The sequence below is a fragment of the Phaeodactylum tricornutum genome, chromosome 4, assembly GCF_000150955.2.
Source record: "Phaeodactylum tricornutum CCAP 1055/1 chromosome 4, whole genome shotgun sequence".
Classification (NCBI taxonomy): domain Eukaryota; phylum Bacillariophyta; class Bacillariophyceae; order Surirellales; family Neidiaceae; genus Phaeodactylum; species Phaeodactylum tricornutum.
In genome coordinates, this window is record NC_011672.1 from 322473 (window position 1) to 339325 (window position 16853).

Below are 16853 nucleotides of genomic sequence, written 5' to 3' on the forward strand. Positions count from 1 at the left end.
ATTTTTTCCTCTCACTTGTCTAGACATCCAGTTCCTTACAAGATTTCGAGGGAATAACAGCTGTACCAAGTGTGAAAACAAGAGCGACCGACAGACAGGTAAAAAGACGGTTAGACGGACAGGTTGTGGAGATGGATTTGTTCGCACCAGGCCTGTTTCATAGCGATTTTCGTTTGCAGCCCAGCCTAAGTTGTCGGCCTTTTCTGCTAACGGTGTTATTTCCGATTCTCTTTGAACACATCCAGAGTGCAGTGGAGCATCGATCAATTTTCAAAGCACATGAGCGTCAATCCCCCCCATGGCTACTTCTTTAAATGATTGGCGAGACAGTACGTTTCAATTTGCTGTTCACCATCACTTCTGTAGTTCAATACGTGCTTCGTCTCACATTTTTCGCTTCGTAAAACCAGAATCTGTTTGCGTTGTCACAAGTGATGGCCGAATCATTGTGGGTATATTGACGGGCTATGACCAGGTCCAAAATTTGATACTGAACGATGCGCACGAGAGGGTGTACAGTGTAGATGCCGATGTGGAGGAGGTACCGCTCGGATTATACGTTGTACGAGGAGACAATGTTTGTTTAGTCGCTGAGGTTGACGAGACGAAGCAATTAGACTCCCAACGAGTGCCTTTCCCCTTGCCAAGTATTCAACAACAGCAATTTTGAAGTACACAATAAGGGGCAAGAAAATCGTTTCGGGGACAAGAAATCGCAGTCGAATGACGCTCCGAATAGTCCTACGGCATAAAAAGTGAATGTATAAAGTATAAAAGGCTAAGCATTAAATCACCTACAGCAGCTTGACGGCCACGTAAAGGAGCATGATCACAACCACGACTCTGGCCCACATAGGCAAGGAATAAAACAGGCCGTTGACATCCCGGACAAAGGTCAAAAAATATTTCGACATGCTGTATTCTTCGTCGCCATGTTCGTTTTGCGAGGAAGGCGCCAACAAAGCATCACTCGCTTCCATTCCGCCAGTACGCTCTTGCTGAAGCGAGGCCATGCCAGATTCTACGCTGGTACTTATGTTGTTCCACGCCGACGAAAAGAGATTGTTGCCAGGCTCTGAGACAGGCCCTCCGCCGGCAAAATTTTCTTGACTCGGTCCCGGATTGTATTGAGGCACTTGAATTTGCTGAGCAGGCCGGGCATGGAGGTTGTATGTGTTGGAACTGCTTGAGGATTGTTCCTGCGCTTCGCGATTGCGTTGCATTTGAATTCGCTGCAACAACGACGCACCAGATCGCTGCGAGGTCTGCGAAGCGTTGTCATCCGCGCCTCCACCCATTGAACCGGTCAACGACTGACTTAGATCATTGTTTTGCGGGTCCATGGTAGCTACCGAGCGTTGTTTATTGAAAAGAAAAGTTTCACGAATGACTGGAAAGAAGAGACAGGTTTCTTCGAATCGATCGTTCGCTTGTCCTCGAAACGGAAGTGCGCGCTGACTGTTACGTTTTCCTCTCTCGAGAGAGATGCTTGCGTGCGCGAAAGTCAAGTCGTGATTTGAGAAATTTATGACTCGCCCCAAACTTTGCGACATTTTCCGCCCACTGCTTTTCGGGACATAAAAGTCGTATCTAACTGTCCAAAAGCTATTGGGTTCCATTGACTGTGAAACATATCTTTTACCAAAAGGAAAGGTACTTGAGCCAACTTTGTACGATTATATTTACTAGTATTGGCTTTCGACGAGGTACGCCACTACCAGACACATAAAATAAATCTGTACCCATATGAGAAACCGTATCTGCGAAAAGCGCTTTACTGTTACACCGGCGGTGGAAGTGCAAGAGCTTGTCCTTTGAAATGAAAGACACCCACAATTCCAAAGAAAAGCACATAATTCTTCGCTACGGGGAACAGCTTGCGAAGCAGCGAGTCGGGACCCAGTGTTCGGTTGTACCAAGCCTCCATTTTCGTTGGTTCCTTGTTCGGTTTATTCAAAAAGCCTGGTTTGACAGCGGGCTTTTTATTTTGACCGGCGGACCCCGCAGGAGCATCACGACTAGCAGCGAGCGCCACTTGACGGAGTTTGTTGACGGCTTGCGCCTTTCGCTGACTAGTTTTGTTCAATTGTTCATACAGCTCCTCGCGCTTGTCCTTATTCGAGGGAACGTATGTGACACGAAGCTGAACAGTACAAATTGCTACCTCGCCGTCTTCCGGGACGATTTTCACCGAAAGTTCGTTCACGTACTCTTTCTTCGGATCCATTCCGTCAAATTTCGTCAGCGGACCGAGATCGTATACTTCCTCCGCATTTCCGAGAGGAATATCCGCATCCGAGGCTTCAATCGACATGGTCGCTTGGTTTGTTTCTACGGCGCGAAAAACGGCCATCATTTTGCTGGTATCCTCGGCGAGTGGGTCAAAGATTTCCGACAGTGTGGCCTCCTCCACCGGTGACGAAATCTGTAATTTCAACACAGGCTTGGCTTCTTCGGGTAATCCTTCCACCTAGAATGTTCCCAAAAAAAAATCGCGTCAGAAAATGACGGGCATCCCTAGTCATGGTTTCGCATCAAATAAAGTGCGTACCTTGAGGAAAGCGACTTTGAACTCATTCGATTCCGACTCGTCTTCTGGGGCCGGTCCCAAACCACGCAAAAGAGCTTTGATGGTGCCGATTTCTTTTTCGCACTCGGCGACCTCCTTCTTGGCATCTTCAGCTTCTACACCACTCATGATAAATTTGTCGCGACAGATTCAACAAGTGTAGGAAAGAGAGTTTGGATGCGGAATCGATTAGACGGAGGTCTGTCTACTCTTAGGAGAGAGGTAGAGAGTAAGAGTGCAGGTGTGTTCTGACGGAGAGCGTCTTTCGTTGAAAATCATATTCTACTGGCCGTCTGCCAACGGCATGCGGTCAGACGAACCCCGCCAGTGAAGGGAGGGGAGGGGGCTCTCTCCCCGAAGCCTCGAGAAAGTGCCGGTTGACTTTGAACACACGCTACCTCCAATACGCCCGAATTTGCGAAACGCCATATCCTCGGACTTAGGAGGCTTTAGGGAATAGACATCGGAGTTTATTTTTGCTAAACGCAAACGTCCCGATCCGTATACAATTTCATTTTGTATTTATGGATTTGGGAAAACCAACTGATTGTGGAATGTTTAATTGGTCCAAAATTTGGCGTTCCTGCGCGCAAAGTCTACCCTCCATCCATTGGTATCCACACGGACACTTTCCCACGTGCCGTCGTTCTCAAAGGGCCTCCACCGTTCGTAGCGGCATATCCCGTGATCTTGCCGAGCGTTTTGCTTGCCCGCCAAGGGACACCGCACCGGGACACTCCCAGCAAAAACCGCACACCCACCAATATTTGGCCCGACGTCCAAGAACCGAGCGTGAAAGGGAGCTAACACCACCCATCTCGCAAGTTCTTTCTTCGGCCCTTGTAAATAATTGGTCCCGTAAATCTGATTAGATTACGTTGCGCGGATAGTGGTATGTACTTCGGGTTCCAATCGCCTTACTGCCTAAATGACTGGCCAGTGTACACAGCTGTCGTTCGTCCCACGTCGCGTTCGCGTGATTGGAAGTATTTCTTTTGTTGGCTTTTGCTTCGCTCACAAAACAATTTCTCTTTGCTTTGATTCAGTGTGACTCCTTTTTCTTTTAAAGCGCTTTACGAGTTTGAGCGTACGGACGGAAGTAGGATACCCCATTGATTCCCACGCAAGCTACCGACCGGCATTGAGATTTAAATTTGGAAAAATCGGCGCAGAGTTCGGTTGCTGGTATCGCCACCCACGTACCTTTGTTCGTTTCCGACCATGCCGGCTACTCAAAATGGACAAGACGAGAAGTGGATCGACAACATGATTGAGCTGCTCTTATCGGCCCGGAACAAAAAGCCGGGCACACCGGTCGACATTTCCGTTCAGGACGCCACTCAGCTCTGTACGCAGGCCAGGGACGTCTTTATGAGTCAACCCATGCTGCTGGAGCTTGGTGCACCTATCAAAATTTGTGGCGATATCCACGGACAGTATACGGACTTACTACGCCTTTTCGAGTACGGTGGATTTCCTCCCGAAGTACGTGTGAATAATTGGCAGAATCTTGGACTGTAGAACTCGGGGTTGCATCGAAAAGGTTGCGTTCGTTTTCATGCTAACAATTTCCTGCTATCTGTTGTTGCCAGGCAAATTACCTTTTTTTGGGAGACTACGTGGATCGGGGCAAGCAATCGCTCGAGGTTGTTTGCCTGCTCTTTGCCTACAAAATCAAATATCCGGAAAACTTTTTCCTGTTGCGCGGCAACCATGAATGCGCCGGCATCAACCGCATTTACGGATTCTACGACGAATGCCGTCGTCGCTTTTCTGTCAAAATGTGGAAGCAATTTTGCAACACCTTTAACTGCTTGCCCTGTACGGCGGTGATTGACGACAAGATTATTTGTATGCACGGCGGTCTTTCTCCCGAGTTAAGTCAAATGGAGCAAATTGCTAATATTGCGCGTCCGTGTGACGTGCCCGATACCGGACTCCTGTGTGATATACTTTGGGCCGACCCTGATCCTAGTATTACGGTACGTATCCTGCAAAGGGAAAATTGCAATGAATATAATACCGTTCTCACTGGATTTTCCGTTGCCATTGTGCTTTCAGGGATGGGGCGAGAATGACCGTGGCGTATCGTTCACCTTTGGTGGCGACGTTGTTCGCCAGTTCCTTCGTCGACACGACTTGGATTTGGTCGTACGAGCACATCAAGTAGTAGAGGACGGATACGAATTTTTTGCCGGTCGAGAACTTGTGACAGTATTTTCGGCTCCGAATTATTGTGGAGAGTTTGACAATGCCGGAGCCATGATGACCGTGGACGATACGCTGATGTGCTCGTTCCAGATTTTGAAACCAGCGAGTGCTGCACAGCAGCGTAGTGCCTTTGGTAGTGGACGTACGGGAACGCCCGGGCGAGGAGCCGGCGGCCGATGAAAATAGCAAGCTGCAGTAAGCTTACAACATCATTTTATCTGTTAATTATTTCCGTGTATGGTTTCTTTGGTTCCGATGATTTAGCGCAATACTCTACAGTAAGGGCGACATGAATAGTGTATTGCATATACCACTCCAGACGACATACGAATATCCCAGCATCAAAGCAGTCTCGACCGGTCAACGTTGCTTATCTGGTCAATGGCAGCGAGACGTTCTCTTTGTAGCTTGCTCTCCCGGAAATACCAAGTCAGTGCAACGAGCATGGCACTCGCCGATACAATCAAGGACACCAGCAATGCGGTGGGATTTTCGTCCGCATCCACACCATGCCGTCTTGATAAAAAGTCAATCCACATTATGAAAAAGTCGTAGCCGCCGTGAAGAAGAACAGCAGGTAAGATAATACGACCCAGCGCTCTGGATCGATCCGCTTCCAAATCACGCCGGACCACACCTAAACTTTGCAACGCAGCACTGATGGGATGGACGGGAAAGCAGGAACGAGCAATAAGAACGGTCAGTTCCGCCTTCACTGACTCTCCACTGTAAACAAAGATGTACACTAAATTTTCGCAGCAAGTAAACCCAATAGCAACCGCAATCATGGCGAGTGTTATTGCGGCACCTTGGGCCTGCAGTGATTTGCGTTGAAAGCTGTAATCTTGGCACTCCCGATGTTGTCGAGGGTGCCCGTCTTCGACTTCTTCGCTTGGTTCGTCATGAGCTACCGACATGGCTTGGTCCAAATCGTCCTTGGTCAAAAAGTCCGGATGCTCCACCATGCGGTACCCAAAGTATTTACACAGTTCTTCGACAAAGGCGGCCATGAGGAAAGCCTCAAGCATCAACATCATCGTGTAAAAGACCGGATGCTCGTTACCAAAGACGTCCAGAAAGTTCCGAGGGTCCGCTTCCGCCGCTAGATGCCGCGAAGTATTCGAAAGCAGTGATGGACCAAATCCGATACCAAAGGTGTACGTCCCGTTACTTCCCGGATCGTCCACCACATCGACACCAGCGACGATCAAAATGAACGCGACAAAAGTCTTGAGCGCCAGGCCAATTACCATTTCCCAAAACACGGCCAGCGTCACTGACAGAACAAAGCCGGAAGCAAAATACTTGACCAAGGCGTCCAAGGATAGCTCCGATTTTTTGGGCAGGTTGGTGAAAAACACAAGGATCATAAGCAATCCGCCAGATTGCATCACAGTTGCGATGAAAATGCCGTAGTCGGCCAGATTGAAGACGTGTGATTTGTTGTTGGTTCGATAGATTTTGTGCCAATACAAATTCGCTACGAGCGCCCACACCAACAAGAGAGCTGCGACAATCAGCGCCGCTTGCAACAACCGTATCGAAAGTCGAGACAACGGCGGTATACGAAACCAGCTACGTCTTAATGGAGCTTCGGCCCACTTGTCGAGATAAATTGCGGGATAGTAGTCAGCGTAGGCTTGCATCGTGATGTAGTCAATACGCCGGTAGGATGGCGGAAGCAAAACCTGTTCCACTTCTCGGGCTTCCTGGGCGAGTGCGCACATCCCACAGAGCTGAACGTGCATGCCGCAAATGGGAAAGCAAAAGAAATCCCATAGCGCGCCACACAAATTGTGTTCCAAAGACGAAGCCACTTCCTGATTGAGATTCCGGTCTTCGGGGTAACATCCCACCAAGCAACACGGATGTGCCGAGGAAAAATCTCGTCGGGACTGTCCCAAATAATAGGTGGACAAATCCCTAGCCTCTTCCTCGTCTTCCGGTCGCTCTTGTTCCCAAAGTACCGCTAAATCGGTGTTTTGACTACTTTCGGAGATTTGATACTTGGTCCACAGCAAATCCTTACGTACTTCGATACGCTTGGACCGTCCCTTGTAACACAGCGCAAGCACGTAGAAAAGCATCGTAAAGACCAGGACTGTGGAGTACATCTGGTTGATACGGACATTGGCAATGTGCATGGCACCGTATCCAGCGGCCCCCAAAATAGCCAACGGCAACAAGACGTGCACCACCACGCGGTGGCCCACACCCGGTGGCGTCACACCCTGTAGCAAGTACCGATCCCGATCCGACTGTAACACTCCACAACACGTAAAGGAACAGCAATCGACCCGTTCGTGTTCGGTCGCACTATAGGCATCGTGAATGGAAGTGGAAAAGCCACGATGAGAATCGTCGGCGACGTGCGCGTGGGGGGACGTCCGGGGAGGTCCACCCCGACGCGCCACGAGAGATCGATGTCCTCCGCTAGAGTCCGTGTGGGCGTTACCGGGGTCTCCATCTCCGGTGTGGCTATCGTCTTGAAAGGAACGATAGTTGGTAGGGGTTGGACTACCGGTGCCACTCGTCGGAGCGTTCACTGTCAATCCCCCCTTGCCGTTCGCATTCGTTCCGGCCATCGTGGGGGGACGTTGTATGCACCCACCGTGGACTCGGCGACTCCCGGGAAGCTTTCGCGCCGTACTAGTTTTGAAGTCAATTCCACCGGAAAGGAAGACTTTCCTTTCCTCTTGGGGAAGTCCCAGCAACACACTCGGAACGAGTTGGAAATGGAACGGCAATTGGCTTTCGTCTTGGTCTCGAGAGTTCGAGATTTCGAAGGCGTCCCCGGATGGTACCATTTTCAGTCCCGTTAGACAGTTTCCATTCTTCCGGCGAAGAAGATGCACAAGGATGTCGAACTCTCCTCTTTCTCTCGCATGCAAAGTCACGGGTCAGTCGTGGACGCTTGCTAGTTCGGTAGTTAGTACAAGCACCGAATGCAACTCCAACGTGCCCTCGACATCACGCGCAAGACACTCACTCGGCTTGTGACAGCTACCTAATTGGGTTAGGCAAAGGAACGGGAACACGACGTTCCACAAAGGGAAAAAACCTTGGGTATATTCCATCCACATTCTCCATACTCTGTATTCCACACGTAAACTTTTTCAGAAGGGACACTTCAACATGGTGAGTCAAAGAGAAGAAGCAGGGCATTGGTGTACAGCTCGCGGAACCTTGTGGAGCGTGATCGCCTTTTTACCATTCGCCGTTGGGACTGTGTTCCTTTCTCACTCTTGTACCCGGCAATTACCTTTTTCACGTCAGTCCAATACCCGCCAAACCCTTACCCAACGGTGTTTAAATATGCTTGCCATTGTATTGCGCCTCCTGCTGTATCCTTTGCGTTGGCTGATTGCCTGGATTTTTGCCGGCACGGACGAATTCGACGGTCTTTCCGATGCCGTCACCGCCAAGGCCGCGCAGCAGTTCGTCACGTATCTACAAACTATGGCGAAGCAGAACACTACCGGAGTACCGGGAAATAATCGAACGCTCGCGGACGCGTGGGTATCGACCGGCTTTCAAGCCGCCAAGGAGCAAGCCTTGGCTACTCATTCGCTCGTCCTCGTGTACCTGCATTCCCCGCTCCACCGCGAATCGGACCGATTTTGTCGGGACGTGCTGTGCCACCCATTGATGCGGCGATTTTTGTCCCAACCGCACGTACTCGCCCTGGGCGTCAGTATCCACACGGCGCAGGGAGCGCACTTGGCGACCACTTTGCAGGCCACGGCGTATCCGCTGTTGGCGCTGCTGCAACCGCAGTCGGCCACCGCCCTGCACATGCTGTTGCGCGCCGAAGGCGCGGCCGTGACGCGCATGTCGGCCGAATCGCTCTCGCCCTATCTGCAGGTGGCTTGGCAACGGCAACAGCACATGGCGGCGGAATTAGAAACACGGCGGTTGCTGCGGGAACAAGAACAGGAACTGCGGCGACAGCAGGACGAGGAGTACCAACAGACACTCTTGGCCGACCAGGAACGGGAGCGAATACGTCGGGAAGAGCAAGACGAAATCCTACAAACACAACGAGAGGAAGAGTTGCGGCAGCAGCGGGAAGTGGAACAAACGGAGCAGGCCTTGGCGAGTGCCAAGGCACAGCTTGGCCCTGAACCAGAATCAGGAGGTGCCGTGATTCGGTTTGTGCTGCCGAGCGGAGCAAAACTAAATCGGCGATTTGCTTCCGACGAGACTATTGCAACGCTCAAAGCATTTTTGAAGGTACATTTTCACGACAGCAATGTGGGGATTGAGCGGGTGGCACTGTCGACCAACTTTCCACGGAAAACGTACGAAGACGATAGTGTTACGTTAGCAGAGGCAGACCTTACACCCCAAGCGGTTCTAATGGTCCAAGATTTGGATGCGTAAGTGTTTCTGTCTTCCAATGATTTTCTAACGTCCATACGAGCCAGAACAGTAAAGTAAAGTAGCAAATTCTACAGTCAGCGTTTCGCTGTATGCATGTCGCACTTCCTAGAACTCTACTAGCTAGTTGCTCTCCTTGACGTTTTCCGGAAAAGCAACCTGCGATGGTGTTGTGTACCAGGTGATTCCATTGCCCGTATTCCGGGATGACGCTTGACTATTGATTACTGCAAAACCACAATCTTGTCTGTCTCTTGACTACTATAGTGATTGTATAAAGACCCGACACTGTTCTCACGGCTGAATATATGCCATGGAGTACCTTTCGGTGTCTATCCACGGTGTGGCAGGAGCAGCAGCTACCGTTGTATTGACGACTTTGGAAGATTGCGTGTTTCTGGTTCCGTTCGTCGTTCAAGCGACGAGTTCTGCCGTTGCCTGGATCCACGCATCTATTTTTGTCGGTACATTTACCCTTCTGGCTTGCATCATCAGCACGGCCACCGTCGTGCTGGGGAATACCGTATTGGAATTTGTCGAAGCTCGCGATATATTCTTAGTGGCTGTATCGGCTGTATTGTGTTGGACTTTGGCAGCCTTCCTGTTCTGGTGGTCGTGGCAAAAATCACGGACGCGCAATGGCCGAGAAGTCACAGAGCCAGAATCCGTTGCTATCCAGTCGAAACGTGATGAATTCTATGGAACGTATGTTCAAAGCAGCACCTTGGAGGCTATTGAAGAAGAGATGGAAGAGAACAACTACAGTGCAGGGGACGAGCTTGAGAATTCGTTTCGAACGAATACACTAAGACCGTGGATGTTGGGATCCCTCGTAGTCTTAGGGAGTTTAGATGAGGTATCCTACTTTCCCGCACTAATACTGGGTGACGTGTTTACAGCAGCCGAATTATGCTTGGGAACCTTTTTGGCGTCATTGTTCATGTTAACGGTCGTGATGGTATTTCTATCCCAGTGTCAGCCGATTTTAGATTTTGTGGATAAGATACCACTGTACGCGGTTGTGGCTGTCTTTGCCGCGATAGTGACCACTGAATTGGTGTGGAGCTTAGTCAACGAAAAGGCAAAATAGTGTCATTTTGAATACAGATTCCACGACTTCTACATTTGCTGACACTGCGTGTTCCCGTCATCGTGGTCTCCACCGGGTTGTTGTCCAAAGAAAGGATTGGAACCGGTCGACGATGAGGACCAGTAAAAGCGTCGACTTCCTGGGCCAAACCGCGAAAATCCTTCGTCGTCATCATTCACGGATTCATCGTGACTATGTGGTGGTGAAGACGGCATGGGCCGTCCGCTGGCAACGCCAAACTCGGCGGCAGCGGCACTTTCTAGAACGCTCGTGGTCTCGTCGTCCAAGTTGGGAACCTTGTTCGGCGACGTTGCTTTTCCTTCCAATTTATTCAACAGGCGGCTCAGTTCATCACGTTCTTCGCTTGTTAGAGAATTTGCTTGACTCTTGCGGGGCTTGGGCGTTTCAATTTCGTATTGAACGTACAAGTCGCCAAAAGACGTGCATTGGGCGTCTTTGGGCATGCCCCGTCCCCGGAGTACTTGTACATCCCCCGACCGAATCAAATTTGGCGTTTTATGTTCGCCGCTGGACGTTTGTGCCGATTGAATGGTCACCATGCGGCCGTCCAAATGTCGAAAGGTGCGTGTCATGCCGCAAATTGACTCTTGCAACGAAATTTTTACCATCATGGCGAGATCGTGGCCCTCACGGGTAAAAACCGAATGTTGTCGCTGTTGCAGCAAGAACACCAAGTCACCAGGAGTATCGTCCTGATCGAAATCCATTTCGCCAGAGAGCACGATGGATTGTCCATCCAAGGCGCCGCGGGGGACGTCAATTTGTACAGATTTGGCCTGTTTAGCGCTCGCGCCCTGATATCGAGATCGCGAGAACGGACTGGCGTCCGGAGGGTTGATCCTAACGGTGCGCGACATTCCGCGATACAGATCTTCCAAGGTCACTTCCAGTTGATATCGTACCGTTCGGTTACGTCGTGATGTTGGGAAGTAAGGGTTGCCGCTGCTTGTCCCAGACGTGCGGGACCCGGCACCGAAAAAGGAACGGAAAAGGTCCTCGGCACCGGCAAAGCCTGCAAAGGTGCTGCCTCCTCCGGTGACTCCTTGTTCCACACCTTTTTCTCCAAAACGATCGTACAGCTGTTTTTTGGTATCGTCGGACAAGACTTCGTAGGCTTTGGCAACCTTGTCAAAGGCACGTCGGTCTCCCCCCGTCTTGTCCGGATGCGTTAGCAAGGCACGTCTACGGTAAGCCTTCTTGATCAGGGCCGGGTTGCTCTGGGCATCCTTACGAGAAGCAATACCTAGAACTTTGTAATAATCGGCCTCGTTCAAGATTTCGGATACGATGGGTGGCGCTTCGGACTCCGTCTTTTGCCGTGGAGGAGGAACGGACGCCGATGAGGAAGCCGCAGCAGTCGGCTCGTCGTGTTGGACGGGTTCCGTCGTGGCCTCGGACGCCTTCGGTTCCGTTGGTTTACCCTTACGTTCCGTGTCGTTCGAAATTGGTTCGCTCTTTGGTATTTCCGAGCGCCGTCTACGGAATTTGCGTTTTCGGGAGGAATCGTCCGACGACTTGCCGGCGCCTCCGCGTGGAATCGCGAGTAGCACCGCGGTGATCGGTGGAGAGGGAGGAAACGACGCACGAAGCTCGGAGTGGTCGTAACCGCAACGTGGTGGTAGGCCGGGACGTCCTCCCACGGTCACGACGGCACGGGTGGCCGCACACAACATCCAAGCCTGGTCGTTGTCGTCAAAATAAAGAGGTCGTCGGCTTTGGGGGAAGGTTTTGGAATGGTAATAGTAAGAGTAAAACCCTCCCGGAAGTTGGTCAGGGACTCTGACTAACTACCACAGTAACAGAAAAGACCAGACGATCGATCCAACCCCTTTTTGCTTTGTGGGACGGACGCATCACGTACGCCCTAGGCTGCGCAACATGCGCCGTCGGTCGCGTGAACGCCCAGAACGACGACGTTGGGAAGCATCGTGCAATCCCACTTGTCGGATTGGTGACTGAAAATTCGAACCCGGCCGATGTTCAATAGTAGGGTAGGGTTTTGCGGGGGGTGATGTGCCGTGATTCATTGTCACTGTCAACCCCTTTTCTCACACCGGATTTTGTCCCTTTCCCCATTTCGTATAGGTAGGTCCCAGTGATGCGTACACACACTGCTATCCCAAGTCCAATCTTAATGTAGCCTCACCGACTGGTAAATATACACCAGCAAGTGTCTGGTCTCCATGATGCAAGAGAACGTTGGCGGTTCGGATGGCAACAAGCGCCGCCGGCGGGTTTGGATCGCCCAGGAAGAGCTCCATTCGCTCGCTGCCTATACGGACGCAACGGATCGACGTCTGGAGCAGACAGAGATGAGTTTACGAAAGGAAGTTACGCAAAGATTGGTGCTGCAGAAACGCCTCCGTGATGCCGAATTGAATCGGCAACACTTGCTGGCGGTCCAAACCCAACAAGAAATACTGCGCGACGCATTGGCCGACTCGGTAGCGCAATTGGCGAAAAAAGTACTGGTGGAGGAGTCGCCCTCCAACGTGACAGAGTCCGACGGAGGGGCGGACGATCTCGTGCGAATAATTCATACGGCAGGAGATAGGACTCCGCCTTCTGACGTACATGGAACAGGCAGTGCGGACGAGATTGCTCCACACTCGCCACGGGATGCAGCAAGGACGGCACGCGATGAACCAGAGATCTGGCCGGACAACAACGATACCAACAACAACAACGGCGTGACGGTGTACACTATTACGGAGGCACGGCCACGCGGTACGGTACATATTGACGCGTATCCTCGCCATCACGAAACGACCACATCGCACGGGCACCGTAAATGCGGAACCCCCCGAGTCTCCTGCTTTATTCCGTGCCTGGCATCGCCAAACGCGGTGGCGCGAATACTCGCCGTTTCAACGAGAGAGGTCTTTGCTTTAGATGCTGTCATGCGCGACGCCGGTCATCGTCGTCAGCTACTACGGTGGACGGCACTGGACTTTGGACTGTGGAGCTCGAATACCGAATCTTCCAAGGATGGGTCCGGGGCGAAAAATGGTAACGGCGATCTCCGTAGAGATGCTTCGCCGAAACGACTTGACCCACATCTTCCGCTTTGCCCCTACGAATTGGCAGGAGAGTGTGCCGATCCTTTTTGCTCCTATCAACACATCACCCCGCGGTCGAGTATAGCAAACGTGATGCCGCGCGAGTTTTTGCCTCTACCAACCATTACAATCTCCAAAAAAGTGGGCATTTTGTCCGATCGGAGGCCTCATGATCAAAGCGAGGCAACTAGGAAATACGCGGCAAAAGTTCGAACGAATGCGGTCGACTCGGAAGATGGATATATTCCGTTACCACAACCAGCCAAGCCCCCAATTGCTGCGGCTCCGCAAGATAGTAGTTGCAAAAACGAACATTTAGGCTGCCTTGCATGGTGGGATACCTCTGGTATCATTTCCAACTTTATGCAATGCCCTCATCCTTTCTCTCAAATACGCGAGATCTTTTCGTTTGATACTGATGAAGTGAGATTTCTTATTGAAGACTCGGATCGCATTCCTTCCGCTCTTTACATATGGCTGGGTAAAGTTTCGGGAATATGCGCTCTTTCAACCCATGCCGGGCGCTTTGATGTCGCATGTTCGCTACTGCAGGACATCAATCGGAGGTTGCGAGCAAAACAGCAGGAAACACAGGAAACTGCCCCTAACAAATCTCCGATGGTACTGACGAGGTCGAGGATTGCGGTGGGTATAACGACTTGTTTTAGTCGCCTTTTGGAAAAGTCTTTTCTATACGATTCCAATCCCGGGGACGACATTTTTTTGTTTGCGTTTCAAACGCAATTGAAGATTTCTCTTGTTTCTGCCTATCTCCATAGTCTCTACACACAGGAGATCGATCCGACATTTTCGTCAACACAAACACTCCATCACTTCGAAGAGATATGGGTTGGTTTGGAAGCTGCACTTACATCCGTACCGCCCGCTTATTGTGAGGTGATGGAATGGGAAAAGCTGCAGCAAGTACTCTTTTCCGCTTCAAGGGATGAGGACAGGGGGGAGAAGCCTCGGAAACCTAGGCAAAACGATATCAACCACGGCACCGCTAGCCTATTCTTTTTGTCGTCAGGCGGAACTTTGGAGTGTTTGAGCCTGATTAATCGGGTTCAATTTTCATTGAACGCAATCGCTTCCCTTGACTCTCTGATGAACACTGCTCTTCGTTCTTCTTGGAGCGCGTTCAACCACTTGTTCGAAGACAAGAAATCAGGATCAAGCTCCTCTCGACACGATCTCCTATTTTTTTCGCAGATTGGATCCATTGTTCTCGCTTGTTTGCGTCGAGCTTCGACCGCTATCGAGTTGAGTGATACAGGATTTGCAAAGTCGCTGATGGACTACATCGAACTGTACAATTTGACCGAGACAATTCTTTGCTGGCTTGAATCGATTCCGTCCACTGAGTCTTGGATCGATCTTCTCCTTGCACCGCTATTTGCGGCCAACATCGCTCTCGGCTGTAGGCTGCAGCAATACGATAAGATTTGTCGCCGGCTTCAAGATTTTTTGATGCATAGGCCAAGAAATGAAAGCTGTGCAGGGCTTTGTACATTTTCAGAGCTTTTGTGGTCCCAATATATTCAGCTTCACTTCACTTTACCCTATAACATAGCAATGGGTAACATGGACGGTCAAAATGGACATTCATCACTGACGTGGGAGATTCCAATGGAGGTCAACAAATCTCATCAGGCCATGTGTCAGGTGTTATCATCTCGTGAAGTATCTCCCCATCATGTGGTTGCACCTCACGATCAAACAATGGTTTACGAGGTGATACCTGTACTATCAAGTGAGTCAAAAATCTCCTCCGAACGGGAAGACAAATTTTCCGAGAACGAGAAAGCGGAAGGCGGTCGGGTATTCACGTCGTCATGTAGTTCCTCAATCCGTGACTTCTACAACCTCGAACACGAGCCAATGTCCTTTGTGTTCCACCGAGACAGTGCATGTATGGAAAATGGCGGTAGTCGGTTGTACCCAGGTATTCCACTTTCGATACCAACGGGTTTGCTTTTTGCCGGCTCATCACTGAAGAGTCTTTCTCTGAATGGTTTTGGGCTGGAGCGGCTACCTGATCATATGGATATGTATTTTCCGAAACTTACAGTACGTTCGCTGGAGTCGTCATTCGTTTTTAGCTATCCGATCTTTCTCACAATATTTGTTTGTCCAAGAGTCTTGAAATCAAGGAGAATTCGTTGGTCATTTTGCCCGAATCAATTTGCAACCTAACGCAACTAAGAGTTTTAAGGATCGACCGGAATATGCTAGGCTCTCTACCGTCAATATTTCAAATGGTCAGCCTCGTGGAGTTGACTGCTGCCAGGAACAAGCTGACGACCCTTCCGGCTTCGCTGGCTGAATGTCTGAACTTGCAAGTGTTGGATGTGAGTGGTAATCCTATCAATTGCGATTTGCTCTGGTTTGCAGCCAGACTGAAGCATCTTCGAGTCCTCCATCCTATGTCGGAATTAGTATAATATAGGCATGTATAGCAGTATGTGAGTGTTGCGTTGTACTTCGCTCAATATTAGATTCTAAATCAAATTGAGACGGGCGAAGACCAAGAAAGTCGCTCGTGTTTGTGGTAAATTTCGTTAAAACTTTTGCAGCGTGATCTCCCAAAGCGTTGTCAAGAATCCTGCCATTGGCGCACAATCCTGCTTTCGAAGCACTGCAGACTCCTTTTCGATCGGCCGCTGGCGAGATTACACAATAGCTAGTCTGGCCAAGTTCTTGGCAGTCGTTGTAACATCCGAAAAATTAGCAAGCCGTCAATACGGACTCAATCAATTCAAGATTTGTGATGAGTTATGTACAGTACTAGCCATTAGAATAGGTGGCCTTTCACAGAGACTTTCAGTCGACAGTAGGCCTCGCCATTCTGTCACGAAGAATTTTTCAATCGCCTGCGTCCTGTAGACATTCACCTCTCCGATTCTTTTCGCATCGAAGTGTGCAGAAACGTGGTCGCAAAGATCTTCTCTCAGGGAGCGACTGGAAAGAGTAGCGTGGTAGGTAGTGTCCCCAAAGCCCAGGCGGTACCTAGCATCGCATAAGCTGCCTCGTGTCGATCTAGGATTGGATCATCTTCTTCAAGGTTCGCGCAAGGGTCGCAGTCCTGTTTTCCGATGGGTTCAAAGGTTGCAAAAAGACGGGCGGTCATTCGATCTTGTAGAGCGATCGAAATGTCTGAACGGGTATTAGGAGGGGCCGTGAAACTGAGGACCCATCGGCAAGAATTGCTGTGGCTTGCTACAAAAGCAAGCCAAAATACGATTTGCCTTGGTATCACCTGCGTCTTACTACACAAGAACGCCATGTATGCAGTCTTTTTCTTTTTTTAAGCAGACCTGTACCTTGTATTGCTGTAGTGCGAGCAAATGAATGATAAATTGTCCCGTTCGTTGGTTCGACAGGAGAAAATGAAAGTATGGTACCGTCTCGAAATCTAAAAACTAGCTCTAAAACCAGCTCGGTCGGTCGTATGCGACACCATATTTCTTAAAATCGTTAAAAGACACATGCAATATAGAGAGATTTGGTAAGTTTTACAGTT

The 16853-nt window shown here is 50.2% G+C and overlaps 8 protein-coding genes across 8 annotated transcripts; 4 read left to right on the top strand and 4 right to left on the bottom strand.

Annotated features, from left to right (window-relative positions):
* Window positions 1-409: 409 nt before the first annotated feature.
* Window positions 410-670, top strand: PHATRDRAFT_10752 (predicted protein; the record flags this gene model as incomplete). Its single annotated transcript, XM_002178172.1, has 1 exon — window positions 410-670. A coding segment is annotated over one exon (261 nt), but the record flags the coding sequence as incomplete, so codon positions are not given.
* A 124-nt stretch (window positions 671-794) lies between these two features.
* On the bottom strand, window positions 795-1343 carry PHATRDRAFT_33776 (predicted protein; the record flags this gene model as incomplete). Its single annotated transcript, XM_002178444.1, has 1 exon — window positions 795-1343. The coding sequence occupies one exon, from the start codon at window positions 1341-1343 to the stop codon at window positions 795-797; it is 549 nt and encodes a 182-aa protein (XP_002178480.1).
* A 437-nt stretch (window positions 1344-1780) lies between these two features.
* Window positions 1781-2758, bottom strand: PHATRDRAFT_44357 (predicted protein; the record flags this gene model as incomplete). The annotated part of the gene is made up of 2 exons (XM_002178445.1): window positions 2552-2758; window positions 1781-2470 (listed from the first exon to the last, which is right to left on the bottom strand). Exons 1-2 carry the CDS (start codon window positions 2696-2698, stop codon window positions 1781-1783), a joined length of 837 nt encoding a protein of 278 aa, XP_002178481.1. The 5' UTR covers window positions 2699-2758.
* Window positions 2759-3301: 543 nt separating this feature from the next.
* On the top strand, window positions 3302-4960 carry PHATRDRAFT_18899 (predicted protein; the record flags this gene model as incomplete). The annotated part of the gene is made up of 4 exons (XM_002178173.1): window positions 3302-3461; window positions 3616-4054; window positions 4162-4551; window positions 4631-4960. Exons 2-4 carry the CDS (start codon window positions 3791-3793, stop codon window positions 4958-4960), a joined length of 984 nt encoding a protein of 327 aa, XP_002178209.1. The 5' UTR covers window positions 3302-3461; window positions 3616-3790.
* Window positions 4961-4977: 17 nt separating this feature from the next.
* PHATRDRAFT_44359 (predicted protein) lies at window positions 4978-7587 on the bottom strand (the record flags this gene model as incomplete). The annotated part of the gene is made up of 1 exon (XM_002178446.1): window positions 4978-7587. One exon carries the CDS (start codon window positions 7585-7587, stop codon window positions 5122-5124), a length of 2466 nt encoding a protein of 821 aa, XP_002178482.1. The 3' UTR covers window positions 4978-5121.
* A 316-nt stretch (window positions 7588-7903) lies between these two features.
* PHATRDRAFT_44360 (predicted protein) lies at window positions 7904-9219 on the top strand. Its single transcript, XM_002178174.1, has 2 exons — window positions 7904-9163; window positions 9197-9219. The coding sequence occupies exon 1, from the start codon at window positions 7916-7918 to the stop codon at window positions 9161-9163; it is 1248 nt and encodes a 415-aa protein (XP_002178210.1). The 5' UTR covers window positions 7904-7915; the 3' UTR covers window positions 9197-9219.
* A 1429-nt stretch (window positions 9220-10648) lies between these two features.
* Window positions 10649-11533, bottom strand: PHATRDRAFT_4209 (predicted protein; the record flags this gene model as incomplete). Its single annotated transcript, XM_002178447.1, has 1 exon — window positions 10649-11533. A coding segment is annotated over one exon (885 nt), but the record flags the coding sequence as incomplete, so codon positions are not given.
* Window positions 11534-12401: 868 nt separating this feature from the next.
* Window positions 12402-15885, top strand: PHATRDRAFT_44362 (predicted protein; the record flags this gene model as incomplete). The annotated part of the gene is made up of 3 exons (XM_002178175.1): window positions 12402-15400; window positions 15433-15681; window positions 15829-15885. The coding sequence occupies exons 1-3, from the start codon at window positions 12455-12457 to the stop codon at window positions 15883-15885; spliced, it is 3252 nt and encodes a 1083-aa protein (XP_002178211.1). The 5' UTR covers window positions 12402-12454.
* Window positions 15886-16853: the final 968 nt, after the last annotated feature.